This window comes from Callorhinus ursinus, unplaced genomic scaffold (assembly GCF_003265705.2).
Source record: "Callorhinus ursinus isolate GAN/ISIS: 27379988/994484 unplaced genomic scaffold, GSC_fseal_2.0 scaffold439, whole genome shotgun sequence".
Taxonomy (NCBI): domain Eukaryota; kingdom Metazoa; phylum Chordata; class Mammalia; order Carnivora; family Otariidae; genus Callorhinus; species Callorhinus ursinus.
Genome location: NW_027397494.1, coordinates 1 through 13,288, shown reverse-complemented (window position 1 = coordinate 13,288; position 13,288 = coordinate 1). Strand labels below are relative to the sequence as shown.

The 13,288-nt window shown below is 41.4% G+C and overlaps 1 protein-coding gene across 1 annotated transcript; it reads left to right on the top strand.

Annotated features, from left to right (window-relative positions):
• Window positions 1–598: 598 nt before the first annotated feature.
• LOC112819105 (myosin-4) lies at window positions 599–13,283 on the top strand (the record flags this gene model as incomplete). The annotated part of the gene is made up of 21 exons (XM_025866139.1): window positions 599–802; window positions 891–1,034; window positions 1,414–1,570; window positions 2,536–2,563; window positions 2,651–2,765; window positions 3,480–3,572; window positions 3,724–3,787; window positions 3,931–4,029; window positions 4,164–4,267; window positions 5,994–6,132; window positions 6,704–6,822; window positions 6,924–7,073; window positions 7,582–7,752; window positions 9,266–9,575; window positions 10,370–10,440; window positions 10,844–10,931; window positions 11,018–11,135; window positions 11,784–11,907; window positions 11,998–12,134; window positions 12,263–12,518; window positions 13,209–13,283. Coding segments are annotated over exons 1-21 (2,766 nt in total), but the record flags the coding sequence as incomplete, so codon positions are not given.
• Window positions 13,284–13,288: the final 5 nt, after the last annotated feature.

Sequence of the window (13,288 nt, the reverse complement as noted above, 5' to 3'; positions counted from 1 at the left end):
GGAGCACTGGGTGTTATGCACAAACAATGAATCATGGAACACTACATCACAAACTAATGATGTAATGTATGGTGATTAACATGACAATAAACAATTTTTTTAAATAAAATAAAATAAAATAGGTTCAGGTTGTAAAGCCATTGGAAACAGTTATTTTGCATTTCTTTGTATCACTGCAATGTCAAAAAAAAAAAAAGCGGGAAGGGGGAGCAGAAAAAGAAAACAAAGCGAAGCAAGTCAAAATAGAAAAGATTCTGAGCACACCTGGGGCATCCCAAACGCTACTGACTGCAACATAAACTCTTCCATATTCGTCTACAAAGGCTCACAGCACAGAGGATGGAACAGAGGCTTACAACATCACCAGAATTAAGCTCCCAGCATAAGGCTTTCAAAGCCATGATCCAATCTCTCAGCACCTTTGCGCAGGACACAGGCATGATCCCTACAGGTGGGGCTGAGGAAATGGGCCAGGCCCATGAGGCGCAGGAGTGTGAAACCAACAGGACAACGCCCACCCTCACTTTGGGTCACTGTCCAGCTCTGTCTCTGTCCTCCAGGTACCCTGGTGCTCCGCTGCCACCGGTAACCCCCAGCCATGAGCTCTGACGCTGAGATGGCCGTTTTCGGGGAGGCTGCTCCGTACCTCCGGAAGTCTGAAAAGGAGCGCATTGAGGCCCAGAACAGGCCCTTTGATGCCAAGAATTCTGTCTTTGTGGTGGACGCTAAGGAATCCTATGTGAAAAGCACAGTGCAGAGCAGGGAAGGAGGGAAGGTGACAGTGAAGACCGATGCTGGGACTGTAAGTAACACAAAGTAGGGTAGGAATGCTTAATTGATCCTTTTCTGCTACTTAGTTGATAGGCACTGGCTCCACCTTTTCTTAACAGACTGTCACAGTTAAGGAAGATCAAATCTTCTCCATGAACCCTCCCAAGTACGACAAGATCGAGGACATGGCCATGATGACCCACCTGCACGAGCCTGGAGTGCTGTACAACCTCAAAGAGCGTTACGCAGCCTGGATGATCTACGTGAGCGCCCCCTTTTTTCTTTTCACTTTTCACTAACTTAAGTCCACGAACTATGTTAGCCAAAACCAATCAAAGACTATTTTCCAATTTGCTTACTACGATTTTAAGACTAATCATTTGGTTAGTGTTGTGAATTCTGACATAGTTGACACTGTGCATGTGACAAGCCATCTATTTAGTGCTGAATTTGTGGGCAAACGGAAGGAAGCATAGTGTGTAGGGCCCATGAGGGGGGAGGCAGCCACAGGGAACGAGACCCTTGAACCTTAGGAGAACAGACACAGTACTTGGGTCCCTCTCGCTTGGCACATAAAGCAGTTATTTCCAAGACAGATTAATGATGTGACTGCAGACAGAGCAACCTTGTCATTTCCCACAGACCTACTCGGGCCTCTTCTGCGTCACTGTGAACCCCTACAAGTGGCTGCCGGTGTACAACCCCGAGGTGGTGGCCGCCTACCGAGGCAAGAAGCGCCAGGAGGCCCCGCCCCACATCTTCTCCATCTCCGACAACGCCTATCAGTTCATGCTGACGGGTGAGTGAATCCATAATTACAGTCTGTAGAGCCATTTATAAAGGACATGTATAGTGATAACATAGAAGACACAGAGGCAGTACTTGGAGAAGTAAATGTTCAGCACAAACATAATAGTAATGGTAATAGCATAATAATAGTATTCTAATATGATTAGGAGTATAATCTAATAAAATTGGGGAAATATATTTAAAGTAAAGGGGACCAGGGGGGCCTGGATGGCTCAGTCCACTGGGCATCTCTGACTCTCGGTTTTGGCTCAGATTGTGAACTCAGGGTCTTGGGATCAAGCCCGAGTCAGGCTCCACACTCAGTGTGGGGTCTTCTGGAGATTCTTTCCTGCCCCCCACTCCCTCCCCTACTGATCCTCCCACCTCCCCATGCATGCTCTTTCTCTAAAATAAATAAAATCTTTTTAAAAAAGAACAAAATGGACCAATTCAAAAGCATAGAGAATTTTGCTTTGATTTCTATGCTACAACGCAAACTAATGCTAATTCCAGATCAAAATTAACCAAATTTTGGAATGAACTATGCGTTTTAATTATAGCTAATATATCACCTCTCCTAAAAAGTACACCTTGAAAGCTCATAGTACACGTTATCCCAACTACTACACAACACTTTGGATTGGACATTAATAACATGATTTTGAACTATGAACCAAGTGACTGAATGGAACATGGAACTAGTATTCACCTGACATTGATAAATTATTCCCAGGGTAGTACGGTGAAATAGTGTGTTCATTACATATTCCATCACACTAAAGGTAACAGGAGTGTAACACACTAATTAGCACATCTTTTGTTACTTATTTTAAAAAGAATATGGTGAAAAAAGCTAACAATTGATACATTTGTGTGCGTGTGTGTGAATGGGGAGCTTTAAAAGACAATTTTGAGTTTACAAAACTTATGTGCTACATATATTTTTCAACATTATCTCCGATTTCTCTTTCACAGATCGTGAGAACCAGTCGATCCTGATTACGTATGTAGATTCCATGCCTTTCTCTCTGTGAATTTTGATCACTGTAGTGGTTAGATTCTGACTTTTTCCTCTGTGTGGACTCGACAGCGGAGAATCTGGTGCAGGGAAGACCGTGAACACCAAGCGTGTCATCCAGTACTTTGCAACAATTGCAATTACTGGAGAGAAGAAAAAAGAGGAACCTACTGCTGGCAAAATGCAGGTGGGTATGATATTCATCCCAGGATAGAAGAAATCCTAGGCTTTTAAAAATATGGCCAAGGTCCTTCAGAGCCATAGCAACCAATTACAAGTGATGCCAAAAAGAGCCAAAGCAACGAATTGCAATAACTCTTGGGTGGGCAGTGAGAATGAGATGTGTTGCCAGGTGCAACAGACAGAAGTTCTCACAACCATTTATTAGGAGGGAAAAAATGAGCCTGAGGCATACAGAACTCAAGGCCATTATACTAGAGTACCCCTTCTCCCCATTTGTCTTCCCTCTACTCACTTTGGAAAGCCCCGCTCACAAACTCCCTCTTTCTCAAATAAATCTTAAATTTAAAAAAAATGTGTTAAGAAAGAAACAAAGAAAGAGAAAGCCAGCCAGCCTTACCCAAAAGTTAACAGAATCCTGGGAAGGAGGAAGGGAGCAGGGGAGGAAGTCGATGTAAAGTTATTTCAGGAGACTGCAACTCACCTTTTCTGGGGTCTCTTTTTTTTTTTTTAAGATTTATTTATTTACAGAGACACAATGAGAGAGGGAACTTACAAAGCAGGGGGAGTGGGAGAGGGAGAAGCAGGCCTCCCGCAGAACAGATCGAGCCCAATGTGGGGCTCGATCCCAGGACCCTAGGATCACAACCTGAGGCAGACTCTTAACAACTGAGCCACCCAGGCACCCCTCTCTTTATCTGTCTCATTCATTTCTCTTAAGGGGACCCTTGAAGATCAAATCATCAGCGCCAACCCCCTACTGGAGGCCTTTGGCAACGCCAAGACCGTGAGGAATGACAACTCCTCTCGCTTTGTAAGTCTCTTGGTCTTCCTTTCCTGAGGATCAGCGTGGACACTTCTGTACATGTGGTATCAGTATCTTTCCCATCCACTTGGTCCATAGCTAAAGAAAATATTTGTCTGCCTTTGAATATGTACAAAAAGTCTTCCTTTGCCTTTTTAAGGGTAAATTCATCAGGATCCATTTTGGTGCAACAGGCAAACTGGCTTCTGCAGATATTGAAACATGTAAGTTAATGAGTATTAGTGATTAAAAATATTTTTCTTTGGGGTAATATACTGAAAATCTTGTTATCTTTGTTGTGTGAACTTTTCAAATGCTTAATTTTCCATTGTGGCTTTTTTAAAGTGTGCTCAATCTGACTTTCTAGATCTGCTGGAGAAGTCCCGTGTTACTTTCCAGCTAAAGGCTGAAAGAAGCTACCACATATTTTATCAAATCATGTCCAACAAGAAACCAGAGCTTATTGGTAAGAAGTATCTGTGATTTTTTTCTAAGGAAAATAGAAAGGAAGAATAAAAGCCCTTTTTTTCTAAGCAGTCCCTCTAAATGTTTTTGATAACCAAAGTAATTGTCTATATTTGTTCTTTTTCATGTGTACAGAAATGCTTCTGATCACCACCAACCCATACGACTTTGCCTTTGTCAGTCAAGGTGAAATTACAGTGCCCAGCATTGATGACCAGGAAGAGCTGCTAGCCACAGATGTAAGTAACAGGTACAGAACAGGAAGAAGCAAATTCATTTTGCAGTATACAACACTCCCCTCTATAGAGTCAAAAGCATTAGCAGAAAGACAACAAATAGGCAATATTGCCTTTCAGGCTTCCTTACTCTTGGAATAAAATTATAGGGTATTTCAATGCCTGCCCCCGCCTTGTGTATCAGAAAGTTTAAAATGTCTGTAATAAATGTTAAGTCTTAGGCATTCCTTGGCTAGTTGGCTCTTTTTTGTTTTATTCCTCATCGGTCCCTTGGGTCAATTTTTGTACTCCTATAGTGACGTTTCTCTTATTCTATGTCAGACCCTACATCCAATAACCTGTGAAAAGGACCCTACGATATTTTTAGGTTTTTTTATAACAGAACATGATGATTTCTACAGTTCCTCTGTAATCAGACGTAAACACAAATTTTATTTCAAATGTCACTCTGGGGGCTAACAGTATTTCCCTCCCCCCTCTATGCAGCATTTAAAAGAAATGGATTCTCTAACCTCAAAAATTCTTTTTGGCCTCCATGAGCCTTTACTTTTATTTTTGGAACTACAGATTCTTTCTCTCTCCTTTTTTTTTTTAAGGATCATTACTCTTTGGCTTATTTTCTTTATACATATACTTTATACATATTTCATGTTTTCTTTTGCATTTCTGAATAGTCAACATTCTTTGATTATTCTTAACTTTAATACCAGTGGGAATATCCCAACATTCCCAAGACAGGATTAGGAGTTGCTTACAAAAACACTTCTTCTCTTAAAATATTATTTTCAAAAAGTCTATAAACTATTTGTGTGCCTTCATCTCATAAATATCAGCTTTTACCAGCTTTACCTCATTATTATTCATATGTCCAAAAGGGTTAGGGAGTTGACAAATAACCTCTAGTGTTGGAAGTTTAAAAAAAAGCATCGCAGTCTTGTTCTAAGACTTTATTAATGTCTAGGCATTTTAAATAGGTTGAGTCAGTGAGCTGGAACTGGGGGTAAATAATCTGGAGAAAGAGTTACATAAGCAAACTCCCCCTCCTTGTCTGATGCCTGCCTCCACTGCATGAGCCTTTGCAAAGCCTAGAATGGGCAACTAAGAAGGTGACCAAAATCCAATAGAGAAAAAAGACACAACAATATTTCAATAAAAGGAGACGTTCTTTTCACAAATGTCTCTTCCCTGCATGAGTAACGATCAGGTGAAGGTCACTGCCAGGCATCTCATGGCCAGCTGAGCTGAGACCTGATAGCAGAGAGGGAAAACCTCAAGGGCCACTGCTCTTCCCCTCTTCCCAACTGCGTTCGTCACATCCGGGGAGTCAGGCTAGGAGTCGGCTAGGACAACATACGAGGAAAAGGAGTGAACAGATTTGTGAAGCAAAGGAAACCCATGAGAAAGAAACCTGTGGAGCAAGGCCCGGCTAATGTGGAGAAATCGGAAGAGTGTTGTCCTTGGCATCCAAAGCCAGGGCTCCGAGTCTTGGCTTGGTGAGTGTGGACAGGACACATAAGATCTTCACTGCCCACATGACTCAGTGGGAAACTGGTGCACACCTACTAATGCTGCTTTGTGGAATAAAGTGCTGGAGAATAGGACTGCCTCCTGAAAACAGCAAAGTGCTAGCCAAGACATCCTAAGAAGGAGGGGAGGCAGGCCCCAGTGTCCTGAGGGTAACTGCCATGGTGGTAACTGGGAGATGATTTAAATTCAACTCTTTCCACAGAGTGCTGTGGACATCCTGGGTTTCAGCACTGATGAAAAGGCGGCCATCTACAAGCTCACGGGGGCTGTGATGCATTACGGGAACATGAAGTTCAAGCAGAAGCAGAGGGAGGAGCAGGCTGAGCCGGACGGCACCGAAGGTACCGCTCCCTGCTCACATCTTTCAGCTGACAGAGCTGATACCATTAGGTCCTCAAGGGCAGGGGCCAAGTTTACACTTTCTTGACCTATCTGATGACTGGGAAAGTATTAGAGGGCAGAAATGACACACATGCTGCATGTTTTACGTGACTGAGAAGATTTGTGGAGGTGTGATTTCTGCCTATTCCAATTTTCACTGACTTACTGTAAGCTAGTATTTACGATCTGATTAAGACCTTTTTTATTCCAGTCAATAATTTACATGTCCACAAGCACCGTTAAAAAAAAAAAAAAATCAGAATTTTCCTATCACTCCTCCTCTAGGTCAGAATTTTTCAAATTATTTTTATCTGTGGTCTACTTTAGCTATATTTTAAGTATCACACAGTGCATCAATTTCCTACATTCCAAATTATCCTCTCAAAAAAAAATGACTAAAATTAGTGTGACAAATGGTTTTGTCACATTTGCACATATTCAAGCAAAACTTTTTTTTATCATTACCCTTCACACCTTAAAATGTATAAGCTGTGGTCAGCTTATACAGCTGTTCTCACCTCGTTCGTGCAGTTGCTGACAAGGCGGCCTATCTCCAGAGCCTGAACTCTGCTGACCTGCTCAAAGCCCTCTGCTACCCCAGGGTCAAGGTTGGCAACGAGTACGTCACCAAAGGCCAGACTGTGCAGCAGGTAAGCATGACTTAACCCCCATGATTTGTTTGAGCCACAGGAGACCCCAGGCTCCATCACTGTGTTTAATTCGAAAAACCAAACTACCACTGTTCTTGAAGGTGTACAATTCGGTGGGTGCTCTGGCCAAGTCCATCTACGAGAAGATGTTCCTGTGGATGGTCACCCGCATCAACCAGCAGCTGGACACCAAGCAGCCCAGACAGTACTTCATCGGGGTCTTGGACATTGCCGGCTTTGAGATCTTTGATGTGAGTAGTGAACTGACAGAAAATAAGCAAACGCAAATCCCCAGTCATTTGATCCATCTTGTTAGAGCATTCAAAATTATCTTTACAAAAAGTACGAAACGGAATTTGTAGGAATGAAGGGTCTCTGAGGAGATGTGAAACAAGTAAATTAGTATAAAGAGGAAAAGAGAGAGCATTTTATTCTTTCAAGTCTCGAAGTCTCAGTGAATGGTCTGTGAAAGGTTAATAAATATTCAACATCTATCATGGATCCAAACAGGTAGAGAAATGCTTTCTCAAATTACGCTAAGGGAATATTTAAAAGATGTCCTTATTTAATAGCATTCGGCCTAATGATTTCATACAAAAAGCATAGTATTTGAGGAGTCTAAAGGTGAATACCTTTTAGAATCACATCATATAGTAAGAAAACAATCTGAACATTTGTAATTTAATAAACCAAAATACCTTAAATGCAGAAGACATACTTAAGTCATGAGTAACTCCCTATATTTATCTTTTTCTATAGTTCAACAGCCTGGAGCAGCTGTGCATCAACTTCACCAACGAGAAGCTGCAACAGTTCTTCAACCACCACATGTTCGTGCTGGAGCAGGAGGAGTACAAGAAGGAGGGCATCGAGTGGGAGTTCATCGACTTTGGCATGGACCTGGCTGCCTGCATTGAGCTCATTGAGAAGGTCTGTATGACTTTTTAAGCCTTCAGGACATGAAAAACAAATTGTCTGCCTCGTTATGCTTAACTGCAATCCCAATTCTCAAAGAACAAGCAGTGGTGTTTGATGACAGGCCCGTGTACTCTGATCAGTTGTCTGGTGTGTCACAGGTGACCTGTTGTTACTCATGAATAGTTTTTCATAGAAAAATGACTGCAATGCATACAACCATGTACACAGACACAAGTTTGCACGTTTCTCCTTCTTATAACTTCACTCTCCCTCACGTGCACGGGAGTAAGGAATGAAATTGCCGCTAGTCCTCTGAGTACTGTCACTGGTCCTGGTGATTCCATGATGGTGTGTGGTGTACGGATCATCCTTCGTGGGTATCAAGGCAGAATGTGTCAAGACGTCTTCCAGGTTGGAAGGGTAGCTCTTCAGTTGTTGCAGGCATTAAGACTCTTATAACTACTGAATAAACACCAAACCTCTCTACAGTCATCCCTGGAAAATGAACCCTGAATTCTCCTTCATCAAGGAAGTGGGGCAATAATTCTACTAGTGTTGAATATGTTAAAACTCATCAAGCAATCATTAAACACTTACAAATGTAATATTGGGAACTCGTCGTTTACCTATGGATACCAATGAAGTATATGGTTATATGTGAACACTACCCTAAGCAGTGGGAAAGGAAAAGCAAACACAACTGCCTTCTATGAACACTTCAGACATTCATGCCAAAATTCTATAAAAATATGAAAGATGAGAGTGTCACATCAGACTAGGTCTACCCAATTTGAGGAAAACAATTTTAATTTGGTGATATATACTATCTCTGCTATTCATGAAAACGACATGGTACTCAGTTCCAGGAACATTGAAATAGTTTTGGGAGACAATTTGTGATGAAGCAAAATCCTCAACCTTGGATTTTCTATCAGTCTTTCCTATCAAACTTGCCACTGAAAGGAGTCAATCTGCTTACAAAGCAAAACCAAATTATGATCACTTAACTCCACCGTGGGGGGAACAGAGCTCAGAGTACAAAGAGCTCTAATGATACAACATGAGACGCTCTTTCCTCCTGGGAATGGATAATTTTTAATCATTATCCGTAATTTTTCTCCTCTTCATACTTTTGTCATGTCTAGATTTGAGGTGAGGAAGTTACATTGTCAGGAGGGAAGAAAGTATTTAGATCTATACATTTACAGGATAAAGAATTCAGCTTTGAAATGGTAGTTTTGGAATTTAATTTTATACTCTGAACATAAAGTTTGCCAAATGACACAGATGGGCTTTTTTTTTTTTAACTGAGTCTTTCTAGCAAACATATTTCCCATATGTCCATGGTACATGACTCTTTCACATTTCAGTAGCAGAGAAGAGGCAATAAAGTAGGATCATACTTATTTAATTTCTTATCATCCCTTCTTCTGGAACATTTTCAGGTTTCCACCAAGTACATAAACTATTGGAGCATATTTTTCTGAGGAACTCATTATTATCATCCCTTTTTTCCTACTCTCAGCCCATGGGCATCTTCTCTATCCTGGAAGAGGAGTGCATGTTCCCCAAGGCCACAGACACCTCCTTCAAGAACAAGCTCTATGAGCAGCACCTTGGGAAATCCAACAACTTCCAGAAGCCCAAGCCTGCCAAAGGCAAGGCCGAGGCGCACTTCTCTCTGGTCCACTACGCCGGCACCGTGGACTACAACATCGCCGGCTGGCTGGACAAGAACAAGGACCCCCTGAATGAGACCGTGGTTGGGCTCTATCAGAAGTCTGCAATGAAGACTCTGGCTCTCCTCTTTGCTGGGGGACAAACTGCTGAAGCAGGTCATTCTTAATATCACTAGTATGTTCACAGAGTGAACATACTAACCAATATAGATAATGAAAGGAAGCGTATTTAATTAGCGTGCTTACGGTCTTATGATCGTAAGTTTTCAGAGCTAAAACTGACACATGGATGCTTTTGTCCATGGCCTCATTTCACCAATGAGGAAACACAGACTCAGAGGTTAAGTCACTTGCTCAAGATCATACAACTCATTTCTACTATTTTAATAGTATTGGTTCCTTCGAGGATCCAACTAAGCTGGAGATGAGGAAATCCTTTTTCAAGGCACTAGTGTTTGAGGAATTGAAATTCTGTTCTCCTAAGTCCCCTAAGACCAGATGCACACCTAACAGTATAGAAGCACAAGCGAATAGGAAGTAGGACTTCCCTGAAGGTTAGTAGAGGCTCATTCACCTGGTAACAAGCATGCAACTTTGCCTGTTCTCTGGGAACTGTGTGCCCTAGGAGGGCAGGACTACTCTGTCTCTGGGCACTCCCTTCAGGGGACACACTTTGCTGATCTGGAGGAGAGGAGTCCCATCCCTTCCCCACACCTACTCTTTTCATCCACAGTTCTTTTACTGTTGTTGTTTTCCTGAATACCTATGTGAGCCAATGCTTCTATCTTCCTAATCTATAGTCAGCAGAAAGATACAGAAAGAAAAACAGGAATGATACAAGTGAACAAGTGCAAATTTAAATTTCGAAGGAATTTTGGCAGTCTTGTACCTATGGCTAGTACTTTCAAAGCTGTTGCAAATAGTTTTAATTTTTCTATTTTATTTTTCAGAAAGTGGTGGTGGGAAAAAAGGTGCCAAGAAGAAGGGTTCTTCTTTCCAGACAGTGTCAGCCCTTTTCAGGGTAAGTATATTCTTGAATGCCGAAAGACTACTTCTGTAACAAAATTAAATTATCGTAACTTTAAAAAACTTTTTAAAAGAAATCTATGGTGAAACCGAAAAAAAAAAAAAAAAAGCCCTGTTGTCAAAGGAAAATGAAAAACGTGTTAGGAAAAATTTAACAAAAAGAAAACCCATAATGTGGGTTCAAACTTTACAATAAATGAACCAGTTACCCTTAAAACTCCAAATCTAAAAGATCTAGAGTGGAACACATTTCACATGAAATCAAACCTTCTCTTAAAAGTAACCACTGTAGTCAGTTACATTTACTTTTTCGTGACATGGGGCACATTCACTCCAGATCATTGACAGGGACTCTCATGCAACAAAGAATGACTTCAAAATTTTCATATGGTTTACAGGAGAATTTAAATAAGCTGATGACCAACTTGAGAAGCACTCACCCCCACTTTGTACGCTGTCTCATTCCCAATGAAACTAAAACTCCTGGTAAGACATTTATGATACCCAAGTAAGACTCCAGTGTGACTTCTCATTAGACTATTATATAGAAAACACTTTTTTTTTTTTTTTAGGGGCCATGGAGCATGAACTTGTCCTGCACCAGCTGCGGTGTAACGGTGTGCTGGAAGGGATCCGCATCTGCAGGAAGGGGTTCCCAAGCAGGATCCTCTATGCAGACTTCAAACAGAGGTTTGTGTCTCATTATTCCTCCCTTTCAATGTGCTAGCCTAGAGCAGTATCCCCGCACAATTCAAACATCTTTTAACTTTTTCTTGAAAACTTAAATGCAATTATTTGAAAGGTGATCATAAAAGATCTGTACCTCTGAAACAAATAATACATTATATGTTAAAAAAATAAAGAAGAAGAAGAAGATAGCAGGAGGGGAAGAATGAAGAGGGGGAGATCAGAGGGGGAGACGAACCATGAGAGAGACAATGGACTCTGAGAAACAAACTGACAGTTCTAGAGGGGAGGGGGTGGGGGATGGGTTAGCCTGGTGGTGGGTATTAAAGAGGGCACGTTCTGCGTGGGGCACTGGGTGTTATATGCAAACAATGAATCATGGAACCCTACATCAAAAACTAATGATGTAATGTATGGTGATTAACATAACAATAAAAAATTTTAATTAAAAAAAACAAAGAACGGAGGCTTGTTTTATATTATCATAAGTTTTTAAACATATTTTCCCAAGGTTCACCTAAAGCACTGCTGGATTATTTTAATGGAATTTTTTTTTCTCCAAAACTCAGTCTGTCATTTTTTTCAATGATAGCTACTAACAGTTCTACTAAGAAGGAAAACCATGCTTTTATATTCTTTGTATTCTGATAGATACAAGGTTCTAAATGCGAGTGCTATCCCAGAGGGTCAGTTCATTGACAGTAAGAAGGCTTCTGAGAAACTTCTAGGGTCTATTGACATCGACCACACCCAGTACAAATTTGGTCACACCAAGGTACCCTCAACCTAAATCTCTATAATAATTTCATCTCCTTTGGACTTTCTCATGAGTGAAAATAACATATTTAGCTTGTTCTTTGGCAAGGTTTTCTTTAAAGCTGGGCTGTTGGGAACTCTAGAGGAGATGCGAGATGAAAAGCTGGCTCAACTCATCACACGCACCCAAGCTGTGTGCAGAGGGTACCTGATGAGGGTGGAATTCAAGAAGATGATGGAGAGGAGGTGAGGGGCTGAGTCCAAGTCGCTGTTCTCTGCACTTTCATGGCTGAATCTGGTACAGTCATTACTTCTTTTGAGTGATGGCCACTGTCCACATTGTTCCTTATTTGCGTCTTTATTCTTTCCTACAGAGAGTCCATCTTCTGCATCCAGTACAACGTCCGCGCCTTCATGAACGTCAAGCACTGGCCCTGGATGAAGCTGTACTTCAAGATCAAGCCTCTCCTCAAGAGCGCAGAGACCGAGAAGGAGATGGCCACCATGAAGGAAGAGTTTGAGAAGACCAAGGACGAGCTCGCCAAGTCAGAGGCCAAAAGGAAAGAGCTTGAAGAGAAGATGGTAGCTCTGATGCAAGAGAAAAATGACCTGCAGCTCCAAGTTCAGTCTGTGAGTGTCATCCACTGCACAGATCAGCCACTTCTTATCTCCCAGACACTGTGGGAGTGGATATGAAAAAGTTTTAACCTAAGGTTTTTGAATGAATGGTTTCCACTAAAACATGTGCTGTAATTGTTTGTCGTTCAAAAGTACTAAGACTCAGACCTAAAAAAGCAATAGATGCGAAGTCACCAATTATGCTGTGTATGTTCAGATGCACATTCATATGCGGTATGGTCATCAGTGAGCAGAGTCATGAAGATGTCCATGGACATTTTCCTTCCTTTACAGACCCTTCTCTTAGATGAGACTGTCCTTTCCTTAGTGAGTATTTGTGTACATAAATAGAAGTTATGTTGTTCTTACCAGGTCAGGGAAAAGGCTAAATTAACCAATCCCCTCGAATGTGAGGAAATGGAGTCCTAGAATTAATAAGTGATTTTTCCAAAGTAGCACAGAGGCAGATTTTGCCAAAAGGCTCGTTTCCCTGATCTGACCTTCCACACTGGGACAGCTAGAGGAAATATGTTAGTATAATCAGTACATTAAAATTACTAACAATTTGTCCAGTAGACTGTTAAAAGTTGGCATATGTGTTGACCAAACTGGTTGAGTTATTGAAGTATCCACCTTTTAATAAATTACAGTGTGTTTGCAGATATAGCTTAGAAAATTAAACTGTTTCATTTCTTCCCTTAGGAAGCAGATGGCTTGGCTGATGCAGAGGAAAGGTGTGACCAGCTGATCAAAACCAAAATCCAGCTGGAGGCCAAGATCAA